The sequence below is a fragment of the Eucalyptus grandis genome, chromosome 1 (genome assembly GCF_016545825.1).
Source record: "Eucalyptus grandis isolate ANBG69807.140 chromosome 1, ASM1654582v1, whole genome shotgun sequence".
NCBI classification, from domain to species: domain Eukaryota; kingdom Viridiplantae; phylum Streptophyta; class Magnoliopsida; order Myrtales; family Myrtaceae; genus Eucalyptus; species Eucalyptus grandis.
Genome location: NC_052612.1, coordinates 51,476,001 through 51,494,640, shown reverse-complemented (window position 1 = coordinate 51,494,640; position 18,640 = coordinate 51,476,001). Strand labels below are relative to the sequence as shown.

Sequence of the window (18,640 nt, the reverse complement as noted above, 5' to 3'; positions counted from 1 at the left end):
CTTCTTTTTTCGTCTATGCCTTAACTTGAACTTAAACTTAGTACATTTGGGCTGTACATATACACCAGCAACACTTCTTTCATGTAATTCATGCTATAAAAGGTCAATAGCCGATGATTACTCAGGTAATGGTTATCACGTCATTTAAGTATAGGGTCCAAGGATAGACACATATGCATTTACTATTCTACCTAATTACTTTAAAATTGGGAGTGGATTCTTTAGGATCAATTCAAGGTGCTCTCAAATATAGAATGGGACCAAGAAATAAAATATTCATAAAAAAAAGGGTTACAAATGTGTGGTTCTGCTTTAATTGGATTATCAATGAAAAATTATGATATGATGGGTGAAATTTGCCCATCGCCAACTCATTTCATTGGATCAGATCAAAAGTGTCCTCCTCGTTCAACTAAAGAACCAAGAAACATTGAGGTCCGCGGCTGGGTTCCACGAAAAATAACTTCTACCAACATTCGATTGGGGACCATGATTGATTCTTTCACTTAATAATTTATAGAACACTTTGGTCACTTAATATGTGAAGTTCAGTTTAATCTGTATCTCGTTGGGCACGTTCAGGCTGATAATCACGCATACTTACTTAAAAAAAAAAAATCAATGACACGCATCACTATTCTATGCAAGTGATACATACAAAAAAAGAAATAGAAAATCCTTACCTGGGATATCTATTCAAGTAATCTTGTTTTTTTTTGTTTTGTTTAGCAAATTGATGGGCTCGATGAAACCATAAACTTTGTCACCAACAATATAAACTTTTACAAGACATACCGCAACTTTTAGTGGATACCGCCTGCTACGAGTCAAAGTAGGCACGACATTTTTGCACAAATTCTTCAAATGAGAATAGATCCTAACTCAAATCCCCGGGGGGGGTGTCATTTTCTCAACGAATATAGCCGTACATCGAGCAAACAACAAAAGGTAGGGAAAAAGCGAGCGACGCCCCGCTGCGGATGGATTCGATGAACAAGTCCAATTGAATTAGTCCATCGTGTAGAATAATCTCAACATATTGATAAGGAGTTTGCTTCTTAGGTTAGGCGAGAAAGAGGGAGAAGGATCTTATACGCGTGTATGCCGTGCTGAGTCGAGTTCCGTGGCCGTCATTTCCTTGTACCTAAAAAAAAATCCACATGAATCCATGAGAGAAACCTCGAAGGACCCAGATTCATGGGACCGACAGTACAACATGAAGAGCTCCCACCCTTACTCTCTCCCAAAGCTCATCACCTTCTTCTTCGCCTTCTTCTCTCTCTCTTACTTCCTTTACTCCCTCCAATTCCTCTACTCTGCTCATTCCTCCTCCTCCTCCTGTGATACTTCTCATATTGATAATTCCGATCACCACCACCAAGCACAAGCACAAGCACAAGCACTCTCTCCGCCTCCAACCCCAACGGCCCTCCACCACATCGTTTTCGGCATAGCCTCCTCGGCCAAACTATGGCACCACCGCAAGGACTACCTCAAGATCTGGTGGCAACCGGACCGGATGCGTGGCGTCGTGTGGCTCGACGAGCCGCCGCCCCGACGCGACGCCGCGGGTGGCCAGGACGACTCGACCCTCTTGCCACCCGTGAAGATCTCGAGCGACACGTCGGGGTTCAGGTACAAGAACCCCAAGGGCGACCACTCCGCCGTGCGGATCTCCCGCGTGGTCTCCGAGACCTTCCGGCTGCTGGACGGCGAAGAGGTGAGGTGGCTTGTGATGGGGGACGACGACACCGTCTTCGTGGCGGAGAACCTGGTGAGGGTGCTGTCCAAATACGATCATAATCAGTATTACTACATCGGGAGCTGGTCGGAGAGCCACCTGCAGAACATATACTTCTCATACAACATGGGGTACGGCGGCGGTGGGTTCGCCATCAGCTACGCGCTGGCGAGAGCCCTCGAGCGGATGCAGGACCGGTGCCTCCGGCGGTACCCGGGCCTTTACGGGTCCGACGACCGGGTTCAGGCGTGCATGGCCGAGCTCGGCGTCCCTCTCACTCGAGAACCGGGTTTTCACCAGGTCAGTCTTTAACCAACTTCTATCAAATTGATTAATTTCAGTGTGAGGAATATATCTGGAAAGCTTAACTCATTTCAAACAAAGGCAAGCGCGATGCACGCCGAAAGCTCTATTTCCATCGGATTTGACCAGAAGAATCGAGGAAATGCATTCTCGTTTTATGTGGTCACATCAGATAAAGAGCTTGTGACATGAGCGTCCTATCCAACATATTAAGCTAAGGATCTCTTTATCGACAAAGCACGCGATCCGCGATGAAGGATCCTTTTCCCTTTATTTCTTGCTTTTCCTTTAAGGGAGTGAATTGCTTTCTGTCACGGTCATGATAAATCTTCTCTCTCAGACTTCCCGAGAATTTAGCCAAGCCTGTTGTCTAGATAAACACGCCCTCACCTTAGGGGATCATGTGGAATGGAATCCGGACGTGGAATCCATTCCAATTAAGTGCATAGGCCTAGCAACGCCGCTGTCAAAACACTGCAAACCCTAAATTTTCCGGCCGGCCTAATAGGATGTTTTGGACTTTGGACGATCCGAAGATACCATCTCGTGATGATATACGACGCACCAATAGTTTAGAGTTGTGACCATTTCTTGGGGAAGAAACTTGAAAATGTCTTCACGATGACAAGGGACAATATGTACTTAACCATTTCAAAACGTCAAACCCCTCGCTCAATCCAATGGAGCGACCTCCGTTCTAATTGTTGTTAGACCTGTCCAGGCACTAGGTGGTTCTGCACGCTCCTGGAAAACCTTCTTGTTTCATTAAATGTTGAGTACAAGCATTGAATAACGTCACCGAAGTGGTTCGAGCAAAGGTCGATCAACCCATCCGTTAATGGCCGTCCAAAGTGGGACCGGACGGAAAGATAAAAGAGAGGGAATTTAGCACAAGTTCCGGCAACTCTTTTGGGCATCATCCACTTGGCTAGTGCGTATAGGTCCTGCCTTTTCTTGTGCCTTCCAAAGTTTGACCTAGTCGGACAGGTGTGGATCTAATAGAGTTAGATGTCGAAAATCGATGAAGGGTGCTGCTATAGGCATAGCGTGTCAATGGACGGTCGAGGGAGCCTCTGCACTAACTAAAAGCACTACCTGTTTACCTAACCAACGACCCATTGGCTTGAATTGTTCATCCATTTTCCTTGTCAAAATCGGTTGCTCAAAAAGTTCCCACTGCACGGGAGTTGTTGAATCTGACAGTCGACTCCACATTCAGCGGTTGAGGTTTCTTCCAATTCTAAAATTGAACTTTTCTAGATCTCATTTGTTATAATAAACAGCTAAAAGAGAATATTTAATTCCCCCGTTCGCCTTTTTTCTTAATAGAGTAACTGCACTTCGATCTTAGGTAGACATTTTCCAGCTTCCTTTTTATCTAAGTTTCCCTTTTCTTGTTGAATGGGTCGATTCAGTTTGACGTGTACGGGAACGTATTTGGGCTCCTAGCTGCTCACCCGATCACGCCATTGATCTCGCTCCACCACTTGGACGTGATCGAGCCCATTTTCCCCGAAAAGACCCAATTCCAAGCCCTGCAAAGGCTACGGACTCCGCTCGAACTGGACTCGGCTGCGCTCATACAGCAGTCCATTTGCTACGACCGGACCCGGAGCTGGACCGTGTCCGTCTCCTGGGGCTATGCGGTCCAGGTATATCGTGGCATCCATCTGCCCCGGGACGTCGAGACCCCCTCGAGAACGTTCCTCCATTGGTACAAGAGATCCGACCCGGCCGGGTTCACGTTCAACACCCGGCCCCTGAGCAAGAACCCGTGCGAAAAGCCCTTCGTCTACTTCCTCTCGGATGCGGTACACGATGCGGGGACGAATGCGACGGTCAGCGAGTATGTCCAGCACGGGTTGCCGAGCCCGGATTGCAAGTGGAAGATCGCGGACCCATCGAGGATTCGCAGGGTGGAAGTCCACAAGAAGCCGGACCCGCATTTATGGGACAAGGTAACAAATAGCGAAAACAACCTTTGCATGTACGTGCGGAGGCTCAATTGCTGATCTATCAAAATGTGGTTTTGCGTATGTTGTGCAGGCTCCTAGAAGAAATTGCTGCATGGTGTTGCCGACGAAGAAGAAGTCCACCATGGAAGTGAATGTGGGAGAATGCAGAGAGGACGAGAATGTCGAATTGAGGTGACGTAGCTGGGAGAAGATGATCGTTTTCGAGTCCTCGGCGCTCTACACAGCACACCGGATTGAATCTGACTGCAGTTTATTACACGAACCTCACTCGATCGAAGAGAAACCCTTGCTGTCACGAGGAGCTAAGAGCATAGTCACTTGAGTTTTTTGCCCAGAAAAAAACTGCATATGTTGTGTCTCCAGTCTCTACAAACAGCATTAGTTCCGATATCATCCAAAGTATATCGAAATTTGATGAATGTGGGTTAATTTTGCTTAATTCCGGAGCCTTCGAGCTGATTTTCAGAGTAATAATACCGCGAGTTCTCAAATTTCCGTTCATTCTACGATCGAGTACTTAAATCTTTTTTTTTTCCAATCAAATATCTGGATTTTTTAAATGTGAATCCATGTGAGGTCATCGTTATAGTGACGCACATGATTTTATTAATTATGGTTTAATAAATATTTAAGAGTTAAAATGTATTGGTTATGAGAAGTTGTAATTTTCATGAAATGAAAATGTGCAATCTATATGAGGAAGTTACGGTTCTTATGGAAAGGCATGAAGGTAAAATGTGCTTTGATAAAAGGCACCTATTGACAGTCTATATAGATAGAATCTCGTCCTCTCTCAACCCATAATGTGAAACGTGAAGAAAAACTTACGTTGTATTTTATCATCCATTAGACATAATAAGTTAAGGAAAAGTGGGTTAAGGGAGAGAAATTAGAGAAATCTGATTTCTTCGTTTTCTCGATTTTTCATCAAGAGTATCGTTATGGATAAAGGTATGTCGTTATTCATTTCATGGTGAAAATCATGAAAATTAAAGATCTAGTGTTATGATTTTTTTGCATTATAAAATTATATTATCGCTTATAATTGATATCAGAGTATGGCTTAAGATCTCATAATTTTTTTTTCAACTGTTGAAATATTATGGTTCAGGGATAAAGATTCGTTGAAGGATGATGATCCTTTTCATGTTATATTGATGTTGTTGGAATGATTCTATCAGGGGGAATCTGAATGGTGAAAGGTTTAATGGAAAATGGGGCCAAAAACGAAGAAAATGGTGAAAAATGGAGGAAAAATGGTGAATAGGCTTGAGAGGGAGAAATATACGTGAATTGCAGATGCCCTATGCAGCCCCACGCGCGTTAGAGGGTCAGTCGTGTGGAATCCACGCTCCATCTCCCCCACATACGTGATAAGGGCAAGCGCGTGGGATTCACTGGCACGCTGCATGGTTAGGTGCGCATGAGACATGCGCCTCGCGCGCGTGTAATGCACGTGCCAGCACACCAGGTGAGGCGAGTGCCTTGCATGCGCCTGTCAGACATTCTCTTGTTATATTTACGATTTTGTTCTCCATGCCTATTTACGATCCAGCCCCTCTCTTGTTGGATATTTACGATTCTGCCCTCATTGATGGTTATTTACGTTTTTGCCCCATATTTGCTGAATAATTATGGTTCTGCCATTGCTGATTCTTTACCATTTTCCCCTTGGATATTTAATTTACGGTTGTGCTTCCTCTGGAATTATGATTTTACAGTTTTATCCTTATCCTTTAATTATGGCTTTATCCTTGGGTGCAATTTGATGAATGTTGGTGCTTTACAATATTAAAAAAAAATCAATAAATAATGGTTTGTTAGTTACCAAAGTGGCCAAACTTTTAGGTATTTTGGATTTTTTTTATATTTGTTTTATTCAATTACCCATGATTAATTGATGCTATGATTGAAGTTGATATGTTATATATCTTTATTGATATTATGGGTATATTGAATTTCATTTATTATAAGAATTTATGAATTAACCCAAAACAATTTCTTATAATTCATGGACATAATAATTGGTAATTAATATTTCTTGTTAAATTTGTTTGTTTATCCAAAGATAACAAATAAATTTTAATGAGATGTATTTATAATTACTGAATTAAAATTATTAGTATCATTATGGTTTAATGTATATTAGTATATTAGTATATCATAGGATTGCCCAAGGGAAAACTATGATGTACATGTATAGTTTAATTTGAATATGATTTTGTGATATTCTCAAAAAATTAATATATGAGTATATTCCTGCATATTTGCACTATCTGTACCGATTTCACTTCATTTGCATGCTTCATCTGTTCATTTGTTCAATGGAATAAATTTCTCTAATTAAAGTAAACAAGTTCAATTTTACTTAAGTGTCTTAGATTTTAATTTGACACTTCAAGTTGAGAAATCAAATGCTATTATTGATGAGAGTAGTAATGATGAAAAGACTTTTCATAAGGCCTGGGAAAGATCGAATAAACTGAACTTAATGTTCATGAGAATGATTCTTGCAAACAACTTAAAGACTATCATTCCCAAAACTGATAGTGTTAAGAAATTAATGAAATTTGTGGAAGTTCGTTCTTAAATTGTTGATAAGTCATTTGCAAATGCATTAATAAGCACTTTGATCACCATGAATGGTTTACGTACCATGCAAGAGCATGTTCCTAAGATGACGAACTTAGTAGTAACGTTAAGGACTTTGGGAATGAACATGGATGAGTACTTTTTAGTACACTCCATACTTAATTCCTTATCTCATGAACAATATGTACCATTTCAAATAAATTACAACACGATAAATGATAAGTGTAATATAAATGAATTGGCTAGTATATTCATTTAAGAGGAAACAAGGATAAAAAATTAAAAATCTCATTCCATTTATCTCCTAAGTTATTAAGAAACTAAAAAAGAATTTCAAAATGAAAGATGGAAGTAGCAAGAAGAAAGCATTACACATTTTGAATAAATCTTCTAAAACTTTTCAAATCCACAAGAAGGAATATAATCTTATTAAGTGTCACTTTTGTAATAAAGTTGGACACTTGAACAAAGATTGTATAAATCATAAAGTCTGGTCTAAAAAGAATAGTAAACCTTGTGCTTTAGTATGTTTTGAATCAAAATTTACTAAAATTCCTCATGATACTTAGTGGATTAATTCTGATGCTACCACTCGTGTGGTTTCTTACGATTCAAACCGTAAAACCAAATAAAAGCTATATGATCATGGAGAATAGAAACAAAGCCCCAGTTAAAGGCATTGGCACTTATCATTTAGTTTTAGATACTAGACATTATTTGGATTTATTTTGAATCCTTTATGTACCTACATTTTCTCGCAATTTAGTTTCTTTGCAAATACTTGATGTAACGAAATTTCTTGTAAGTTTGTTTATAAATCTTTCAATTTGTTTAAGAATGATAATTTTATTGAAATTGTAACTTTATGTGATGATCTCTACAAGTTTAAACTTAATAATGCTTTTGTTGAGACTTTAATGATCTTGCGTTATAATGTTGGCACTAAATAAGGTTTAGTGGATGAGAATTCTGCTTACTTGTAATATAAACGTTGAGGTCATATATCCAATGAAAGAATGCAAAAATTAGTGAAAAATGAAATTCTTCCAAACTTGAATTTTACTGACCTTGGACTGTGTATTGATAAACAAACAAAACATACTAAGAAAAGTGCCACAAGAAGCACATAGCTTCTTGAAATTATACACATTGATATATGTGATCCTTTTAATGTTTCATTTTTTCGTAGATTAAGCTATTTCATCACACTTATTGATGATTTTTCATGTTATGGTTATAGTAATCTATTGCACGATAAATTTCAATTGGTGAATGGACTTGAGGTGTATATTAAAGAGGTTGAGATGCAATTAGATAAAAATGTAAAAATAGTAAAGTCGGACAGAGTGGCGAATATTATGAAAAGTATAATGAATTGGGACAATATCGGGGTCAATTTGCTAAATTCCTTAAAAGACATGGCATTTGTGTTCAATACACAATGCCAAGTACACCACAATAAAATGATGTGGTGGAAATGTGTAATAATATTTTAATGAAAATTGTTAGGAGTATAATGAGTTATTTATCTTTACCTTATCTTTGTGGATGTATGCATTAAATATTTCTATATACTTATTAAATAGAGTTTATAGTAAGGCAGTTTCAAAAACTCCCTTTGAATTGTGGATGAGAAGGAAACCTAATTTACAACACATGCATGTTTGGGGTTGTCTTGTAAAAGTAAGAATTTACAATCCACATAAAAAAAAAATTGAATTTAAGAACGACTGGTGGTTACTTCATTGGTTATGCTAAGAAATTAAAAGGGTCTAGATTTTACTGTCCTAATCACAGTATGAGAATTGTTGAATCTAGAATTACTAGGTTCATTAAAAATGATGGCATCGGTCGGAGTGAAAAAATGTGTGATCCTCTACCAAAAACTTCTAACGTTGTTGTTCTCATATTATAATTCAACCCAACAATAATTAAGAATAACAAATAAATGATCAAACACTTGATAATGAATATATCAACATTGAATCTATAATAGTTGAAATATAAGAAAAAACATTAAGAAGATCTCAACGAGAAAGGATATTGTCTATTTCCGATGATTATGTGGTTTATCTACAAGAGTTGGAAATTGATTTAGGAATTTGAAATAATCTAAGTTCATTTTCTCGAGCCATGAAATGTGAAGATTCTAATAAATGGTTTAATATCATGAAAGAAAAGTTAAAATATCTGCATCAAAATCAAATCTTGGACCTTATTGAGTCATTTAAAGGACATAAAAATGTCAGGTGTAAATGGGTCTTTAAAATTAAGTGCGACTCTAATGGTAATATCGAACGGTATAAGGCTAGACTTCTTGCTAAATATTTTATTAAAAAAGAAGGCATTGATTATAAGAAGACATTTTCATCGGTCTCCAAGAAAAACTCACTTAGAATCATTATAACTTTGGTGGCTCATTATGATTTAGAATTATTCTAAATGGATGTCAAAACCACATTTCTTAATGGAAATTTAAAAGAAAAGGTTTACATAGATCAACTTGAGAGTTTTTAATTAAAGGAAATGAACATAAGGTGTGTAAATTAAAAAAATCAATATATGAACTTAAACAAGTTTCCTGATAATGGTATCTTAAGTTTAATGACCATAACTTTATTTAGATTTAAGGAAAATACCGTTGATTCGTGTATATATATGAAGATCAGTGGGAGTAAGTTTATTTTCTAGTTTCATATGTTGATAATATTTTACTTACTACTAATGATCTTGGTTTATTACATGAAATCAAGAAGTTAATCTCTAAAAATTTTGTAATAAAGGACATAAGAAAGGCAACGAATGTGATAGAAATATAAATATTTAGTAATAGATCATAAGGATTGTTAAGGTTACCTCAGAAATCCTACATTGAGAAAATTTTAGAGAGATTCAATATGGATAAATGTTCAATAGGAGTAGTTCCAATTTAGAAAAATGACAAATTTAGTCTTATGCAATGTTTGAAAAGTGAATTGAAACGAGAACAAATGAAATATATTACTTATGTATATGTTATTATGAGCTTAATGTATACTCAAACTTGCATCAAACTAAACATTAGTTTTGCTATCGGAATGCTTGGCAGATATCAAAGTGATTCTAGATTGGATCATTGGAAAGCTGCAAAGAAAGTTTTCAAATACTTGCAAGGAATGAAGAATCATATGCTCATTTATAAATGATTTAATCATCTTGAAGTGATCGGATATTCAGATTCAGGCCTAACCGGATGTGTTGATACAAGAAAATTAACGTTTGGTTACTTATTTCTTCTTGCTAGAGGGGCAATATCATGAAAAAGTGTGAGGGAGTCAATTATTGTTGCATCTACTATAGAGGCTAAATTTACGGCATATTTTGAGACCACTATTCATGGATTATAGGAGTGAAACTTTATTTTAGGGCTTGTGGTTGTTAATAGTACTACCAAGCTGCTAAAACTTTATTGTGATAATTACGCAGCAATCTTCTTCTCAAAAAATGACAGATATTCTAAAGGTGTTAAATAAGTTCAGAAATAGAGTGTGTTTAGTACTAACTTTATGTTAGTAAATCTCTTAACAAAATGACTGCCACCCAAGATGTTTAATGAACATGTTTAAAGAATAGGCATTATTGGATGCCATTAATGATTGTATTACGATTGTATTAAGTTTATGTATTTGACATTTTGAGGTCATTTTTGTGTTTATGATATATCATGTTTTTTATTTAATGTACATTATGGAAATAGATGAATGTTAAACAAAATAATCTCTAACAAAGACATTATGGTTAGACAATTATTGTACTTCTCATTTATTGATCATGTTAAGTAGAGAACTATGTTGTAGCACGTGGAAGAAACTATGTGGATTAATGACATACGATCATCATGACTTACATTAGTTTTCTTTACTTAATTATGATTATTATGTGATAGCCAATTTAAGAAAACAAATAGTATAATATTATTATGCACATTATGGTCATTATTAAACCATAAAAAGAATGTCATATATGTCAAGTGAGAGAATGTAAGAATTATTGTAGTCTACATGATTTTATTAATTATGGTTTAATAAATATTTAAAAGCTAAAACATATTAGCTATGAGAAGTTGTAATTCTCATTAAATGAAAATGTGCAATCCTTATGAGGAAATTACAGTTCTTATGAAAAAGGCATGAAGGTAGAATGTGTTTCTCTCCTTCGTTCCTCTTCTTTCTCCGCAACCCCAAACCCAAAGTTCTCGACCATCGCTGCTACTCACCCAATTCAACCTCCTCTCTCCACATCCAGTCACGAGTCACCGTGATCCCTCATCTATTTCTCCCTTGCGATGGACAAAGTCGACCAAGAATTAGCCCCTCTCACACTGAGAAGAATTTGTAGCGACCACGTGCTTGAGCATGTCCTGCGCAGGCAAGTGTATATACCAAGCTCAAAGATTGTTGCTTTGAGCGAGAAATGAGAAATGATGTTTTGCTGATGTTGGGTTTTTGGAGCTATGTGGAGAATTTATATTGGGTGATTTTGCAGGATGGAGGGGGTTGGGCACATCTTAGCGACCGATGTTTAGAGGGAAGAATTGCCTGCCTTTTTCTCTAGGAAGGATTGCGTGTTTCATGCTCAGGTTCATCTCTTATTTGCCATTAATTTCAGTTTTCTATTAAGAGCAAAACGAGAAAAAGATTTTGGGGCAAATCATACAAGGCCCATACTAAGTTGTTAATAAAATTGATTTAGAGCTTAATATGCTGGTTTTGTGCAACAAATAATGTTAAATACGAACTTCAAAATAGTATTCCGAATCACACATCAACCATTTGACAAAATGCTTGAATGGAGTACTGAATTCAAGCTCATAAAATCAATGCTTAAAATCTTTATTTTGCACTCAATTTGTCCTAATATTGTTGCATTATCACCAAATCTGATTTTCCCTTTGATTTTGCTCCATGGATCGTGGGTAGTGGGTTTTAGAAATTTTGCACTTATATCATATTTCCTTTAAAATGATAGAAAATAGCTAAGATAAAGCCAAATGTCTATATTGCGTTGCTATTATTGGTTGTTCTACTAATCAAGAGACTAGTGGGATGCATAATCATCTAGGTAGATATAAGAAATATCCAAATGCGAACATGGAGTAAAGGCAAAAAAGTGAATCGAATGAATTTGTTGGGTTGGTAGTTCTGTTTTTAGCTCTCAAGATTCTAGTCGAAAAGACCTAGTAGCGATATTTATTATCGGTGAATTACCCTTCAAGTTTATGGAACTTGAGGCATTTCGAAAATTCATGAGTAGAATCCAGCCAAAGTTTTTAATCCCCTCAAGAAATATATTAAGGGAGGACTATTATAAGTTATCCTTGGAGGAGATAAGCAAATTGAAAAAAAATATTCTTCCGATACTTCTCGAAGGTTTATCTTACGACTGACACATGACTTCATGTCAAAATCTAAGTTACATATGTTTTACTACTCATTTTATAGACGTTGATTAGAAGTTGCAAAAGAAAATTTTAAATTTTTGTTAAATCCCAGGACATTTGGCTGAGATTATTGGAAAAATACATTTTTTCTTTCACTATTGATAATGCTAGCTTCAATGACTCAAGAGTTTATTACTTGAAGAAAAGACTTGACTCTTGGAATACTATCAAGTGAGTTACTCCATGTGAGATGTTGTGCTCATATTTTCAGTTTGATTGTGAGAGAGGGTTTGAAAGATATAGATGATTCTATCGTTAAAATATGCTTAGATGTACTTTATGTGAGGTCTTCTCCTTTGAGGTTGCAACAGTTTAAGGAGTGCATTATGTTGGAAATATTGAGTCCAATAATCTTGCATGTTTGGATATAGAGATTTGATGGAACTCAACATACCTAATGTTGGAAGTGGCCTTTAAGTTTTCAAATGCTTTTATCTCATTAGATATTTAGGATAAAAGATCTGCTGAAGAGCTTTCCAAGGTGAGAGGGTTGTCTCCTGATGATGATTGCGATTATGCTCGCCGATTTCTTCCTTTCTTGAAATTGTTCTATGACGAGACTTTAAAAGTATTAGGCTCTTCTTACATCACTTGCAATGATATGGCATAAGATGTCTAGGATTTGTATGATGATTGATGGATATTGTAGGAATGAGGACAGGAGTTTGTGAGAAATAGCCAAGAGAATGAAAGTCAAGTTCAATAATTATTTTAGCAATGTGAGCAACATAAATGTAACATGGTTCATTGCATATATACTTAATGTTGGAATTTTGTTTGTTAAAACAAAATGAGTGCTTTTTACTTTGTCCTACATAGAAAATGTGAGAGCAGGTGGGTCAGTTTAAAAATGTGGGATTTCCTTTTTGTAGTTAAAGGAGTGATTAGGTGGGGCTAGACCCCTTGCTATTTATTTATTTTTATTTTTATTTTTATTTTTTAGTTCAAAGGTTGCCTTTTAATTTGAGAATTTCGGAAATGAAATATAAATGAAAATTCGAAATTCTATTTTAAAAAAAAATATTCCGAATTTTGTTTATGTCTTTTCAAGATAACCTTTGGAAAATTACTTATCCGGTTTTAACTTTTTCCCGAAGGATTGCAATTGTTCGTTTTTTCGACTTCTTCCGAAGAGTCGCATTTGTTTATCCAAACAACTTTCTAAAGACGTGTTTGTTCGCAATTTTCACGAAGAGTTGCAAAACTGTTTCATATATATACTTGTTATTTTTCGGAAAGAAATAGGGTGGTCATTTTTCGAGTCTTCTTTCTGAAAAACTGCAGCCAATTTTTCGATTGTTTTTCTAGAGAGATCCTAGAGAAATACTAGAATTGCTATTTAGTATTCTCATCCGAGACTTTGTTGTATCCTGGATGATTTTTCCAGTGACCATTAGCAACGTTGTGGGGCAAATAAATCCTTAAAGAAAGTGATATCACGCCTCAAAGTCCGAGTTGTTTTACTCGATCCGATTTCATTGTTCAACTCATTTCGAAGCACCATATTTACCCAACACTTAACCCTTGACATAAGATAGAGTATGTAAAATGGATGATTAATCAAGTACATGAAAGCAACCGGGCAGAAACTTTGTGAGATACACAAAAACTCCAATATAATTGTTTGAGCAATATCGCACAAGTACATGCCCCCAAAGCAACGTGAAATTAAAGGGGACAAGGACAGTGAACGTGTTGATGTCTCTTGTGGTTGGTGCGGACATTATGAGTACAATTCATCTTAGCCAAATGGGACAATAATATGTGGAAGAAAAATATGAATTAGATAAGTATTTGGAAGAATGATGTGAACGGTATAGCTCCACCCTTGACATCTTAAATTGGTGGAAAGTCAATTCTTCAAGATATCCTATCCTGTCTTCCATTGCTTGAGATATTTTGGCCGTGCTCATCTCCACTGTAGCATTAGAGTCTGCATTCAACACAGGAGGTTGCGTACTTGACGTATTTTGTAACTCCTTTATCCCAATCATGGTAAAAGCTCTTATATGTATTCAAGATTGACTGCGATCCGCATTGCTTTTATAGTTGATAGATGAAGACTTAGAAGAACTTGAAAATTTCGAGTTAGGTGAGAAAAAAATAACCATGGAATATTTATATTTTTTTATATTACAATTGATATTTCAATTCTCATTTTCATTGTGAATTTAATGCAGAGTTGTCAACTACGACCTTTAACTTGAACTTAATAGTGATTTCTCTTAATGATTAGCAAACTTAGAGTCGGGTAAAATATTTGTATAAAATATGTGTCCTCGCTTATAATACTCTATTTTTTATTTTTATTTGTCTTAGTTAGTTCTAGCTTGAAATCAACCATTTAGCTATTTTTAAATGGTCCAAGCTGTCATTCGATTATCTTATTTTCACCATCTTACTATCTTTGTCACATTTTATTGTTCATATTGATCTCCTCAATTGTGAGCCACGAAATTCATCCACGTTTGCTTTTTTCTATTTTTTGAATGATTAGTTCACCCAAGTTCATTGTACAAGAGATAAGCGAAGAATCAAAGCTAGATTTCTTTGAATATGAAGAGATGCTTATAATTAAAATATAATATGGTCGGAGAAAATTGAGACTCTATTCTATTGTTGCCTTTCTGCTTCTCTTTTATTATTGATGATTTCCTCTCTTTTTTCACGAAGATAATATCGTTGAGCCGAAATTATATCATTCATGATCAAGTAGTCTTTGATTGCTAGTAGAATTCCAAGAAGGACAGTTAAGGAAATCGAGAAATACTGAAATTCTAGATATTCAACAAGTCAATGAAAGTACTAAATCAAGATGATTGTCTTACTTAGAGCAACATAAATGCTTAGCTCGGAAAATTTTCTCTAAGATATGAAGATTTTGTCAGTTTGGGATATGTACTTAGATCTATTGAAGTTATGAGCCATTTCATATGATCTTTAGGAATGGAGTTTCTCCCCATCTTTTTGTTGGTTAATTTTTGTTTGGTGCTCATGGTTATGGTAAAGCCATTGGTTTTTTGAAATTCAATGTCTCGCAATTAGTTTTGAATGGGCTCATATTTTATTATTGTTGGTATGCTTACATAAATTTGAAAGCACTTGCAAATTGCAATAATCTTATGAAGATGTGAACTTTTTAGGAAAATGTGATCTTGCACGGCGTTAATTAAATGGGGTCGGACTGATCCGAAAATATACAACCAAAAAAAATAAAATTAAAAAATTCGAACCGGACCGAACCAAGTCACTGAATTGGGGCCTAGGAAAATTACTCTTGTAATATTCAACCAAAAAAACAAAAATAAAACAAAAGTTAAAACCCAAAATTAAAAATCCAAATCAAACAAGGGCTTGGGAAAATTACTCTTCTAATATACAACAGAAAAAAATAAAAAAATAAAACAAATGCAAAAACCGAAAATCGAAAGCTAAAAGCCAAAAACGAAATACTGAATTGAACTGAACCGAAATTTTGGTTTGGTTCGTGTCTCATTCGGTGGTTTGGTTCGTGTCTCATTCGGTTCGATTAAGCAATTTTTCCTAGCGGTTCAGTTTAATTAAGTTTTTTTTTAAAAAAAAAAAAACCGAACCAAACAGAACTATTAACACCCCTAATTCCCATTTACTATATATAGAATGACTTTGGACAAATTACCCATCTTGGCATTCTATGTGACCACTCATAAGATGGCTAAATTTATCCAAGTCGGTATCGTCTCTCTTCATCACCCAATATCTAGATGGAGACGAAGCATTTTTTTTTTTTCTAAATAGGTGAGCCATGTCACAAATTGTGCTTGAATTTATGGAGAAAGCGAACCACATTAATAAAATCGCATGACATGACAACTTTTTAATGGATGCCTCACATTGAGACAATTTTAAAAACTTGAGATATTTTGCTGAACAAAAGAAAAGTACATCTACTCAATTGTTAGTGGACAAAAGTTCGAGTATTTACGGCATTGTTACCCTGGATTTTCTTCTTATCTTTTTTTTTTTTTTTTTTTTTGGGTTTCCCCCGGGGGGCGGAGGTTTGAAATTCAGAGTTGAATTGGGCTGGGGGATTGAAGTTCTAGACTATTCCAACCGCTACTTTTCAAATATTGTTCCGTATGGTGTGCTTTTCTCCAAATCAGATTGCAACCGCTACTTTTTCAAATCGGGTTCCGCACGGTGTCCTTTTCTCCAAATCAGTCTATCCCAATCCATTTGCTTCCGTGACGGACCATCTTCTTCTGGAGGTTAAAATGGGAGCTCAAACGTTCACAAGACACGAGTAATCATTAGCTTTCATAGGTTTGTGTCATCGGGTAGAATATTCATAGCAAACCTACAAAATGATACCGGAAAATTCAAAGCTTTCCAAGGAGAATGGAATATTATTTTTGATCTGAACCCGTCCATTAGTCAGAAATGTTAAATTCTTCTGATGATAATGATTGATCTCAACGGCACAAACTCTATGTCCGCCAAGAAATATTAAAAGTGGGAATCAGCGATCAACGTCGACGGCCTCCCGAGCATTATCATAAGAGTCCAAGGTTCCCGCCTACCATTGGAATTTTGGTGCCTGAGTTTATCACCAGATGGGACAGAAAATCCTTCACCCCGTGGGACCCGACCGAATCCGAACTTTGTATGGTCCTCAAAACCACAAACTTCCAAAATGTGACTTGTATTGTCAGTTCGAACATGTTCACCAAGTTCACACCACATATTCCCAATCAACATATGCAGCTTTAATATGTTGTTTAATTGCCCCCCAATCATCATACTTACTCCTCAAAATCTCTTAAGCGTGACCTCATTGCTCACGTGGGATTGACCCGACCCGTCCTGTCCTAAGATTAGCGGCCTAATACAACCCCCAACCCCCAAAAATACCCCAAGTGTTAATTCTATTTCATCTCATAAAAAATCCATTAATTTTAGGTCTAGTAATTTTCCCCAATGAATCACTAACTTTTACCTGAGTCTTATATCACCCTCCGTTTTATATCCAAAAAAAAATAAAAAAAAAAGCAAAAAGAAAAAAAGTTTCCACATCAATCCAAATCACGTCCTTTTTGAACTGAAATTTGGGGGAAATATATACTAATTAGGGTTGGCTTTCTTCAAGAAAAATATCAAAAAAGTCTTAAATTTTTTGTATTTTTGCCAATTTAGTTCTAAACATTTTATTAGTGCCAATTTAGTCATACACATTTTGATTTGATGCCAATTTAATCATTCCGGCTAATTTTGCTAGGATTTTGCTATTGGGTGCCCGATCGATTGACATGCTTGTCTTAACGTTGACAATTTTTAATAATATTTTTATATTTTTTGAATTTTTTATTTTTATTATCCTTTTTCATTTTTCCTTCTCCTCTTCCTTCCTCTAGCTTGTTGTCGGACCTTGGCGACCAACCAAAGGCGATGGTCGGTGAGGTCAAGGTTGACCTCACCGGCCTCTGGTGGGCCTCCTTAGCCACTGGCAAGGCTCAACCTCATCGGAAGCAAGATCAGGCCTCACCTATGGCCAGCAAGGATGAGCCTCCCAACCTAGCGTGAGGCCGCAATCACGGCCTAGGTAGCCTCGCTAGAGGCTAGGCAAAGCTCGACCTCACCAAATCTAGCGAGATCTAGCCTCGCCCATGGCCGATGAGGCTTGACTCTTGCCAGATCCGACAAGGGCGAGCCTTGCCACATAGCGCAAGTAGCCCTCGTGGCCTCTAGCAATGGCTCAAGCCTCGTCAAGCATTGCCTTTGGCCAGTTGCTGAGGTTCGGCGACTAGATAGAGGAAGGGAGAGGAGAAGAAAAAATAAAAATAAAAATAAAATAAAAGGAAAATAAAAAAAATTGAAAATATTCAAAAAATATTAAAATATTATTAAAAATTGTCGATGTTAACATAATCATACTATGTCAGTCAACCGACATCCAGTTAGTAAAATTCAATCAAATTTAGATGGAAATGACTGAATTGGCACAAAGTGAAAATGTTAGGAATATATTTGTACTAATAAGAGATTTATGACTAAATTGACACAAATACAAAAATTCTAGGACTTTGTTGACACTTTTCTCGCTTTCTTCAATTGCCTCATTCTTAAGAGAGTCTTCCTTCCATCTTGCTTGACGATCTTCAGTTTTGTACTTGGTCTTCAATCACTCGTGCTTGAGAGTCTTCCATCTCTCGCAGTCAAAAAGTCATGCTTGGAGTGCTTGAATAGCTTGCACCTAAGAGCTTTCTCAAGAGAATTTTTTAAAAGATGGTCATTGGTTTTTTAATGGGAAAAAAAAAGTTTATGGTAGAACTAATATTAAACTTAAATTCGAAAATATTTTGTGGGGCAAAAAGGAAAAGTTTACTACGAAATTAGATTTGCAACTAAAATTTGTATCGGGCCTAAGATTTATTAAAGAGTTTGAAGAAATTATGAGATGAACAAGCGGTGTGGCATCGAATTAGATGAGCGGGAAAAACGTCAGGGTCCACTCGCATAGACGTCAGCTGCGGGCACGTGTTGCCGCACATCGAGCACTCCCGCATCCACATA

The 18,640-nt window shown here is 36.4% G+C and overlaps 1 protein-coding gene across 1 annotated transcript; it reads left to right on the top strand.

Annotated features, from left to right (window-relative positions):
* The first annotated feature begins 924 nt into the window (after positions 1 to 924).
* Positions 925 to 4,521, top strand: LOC104443417. The gene is made up of 3 exons (XM_010056792.3): positions 925 to 2,041; positions 3,460 to 4,002; positions 4,091 to 4,521. Exons 1-3 carry the CDS (start codon positions 1,169 to 1,171, stop codon positions 4,193 to 4,195), a joined length of 1,521 nt encoding a protein of 506 aa, XP_010055094.1. The 5' UTR covers positions 925 to 1,168; the 3' UTR covers positions 4,196 to 4,521.
* The last annotated feature ends 14,119 nt before the right edge of the window (positions 4,522 to 18,640 follow it).

Excerpts from the sequence above, each read along its gene's own strand:
- LOC104443417 (XM_010056792.3), top strand. The coding sequence starts at position 1,169 with ATGAGAGAAACCTCGAAGGACCCAGATTCATGGGACCGACAGTACAAC. Across the intron at positions 2,042-3,459 it reads GAGAACCGGGTTTTCACCAG|TTTGACGTGTACGGGAACGT; the intron begins GTCAGTCTTTAA and ends GGGTCGATTCAG. Across the intron at positions 4,003-4,090 it reads ACCCGCATTTATGGGACAAG|GCTCCTAGAAGAAATTGCTG; the intron begins GTAACAAATAGC and ends TATGTTGTGCAG.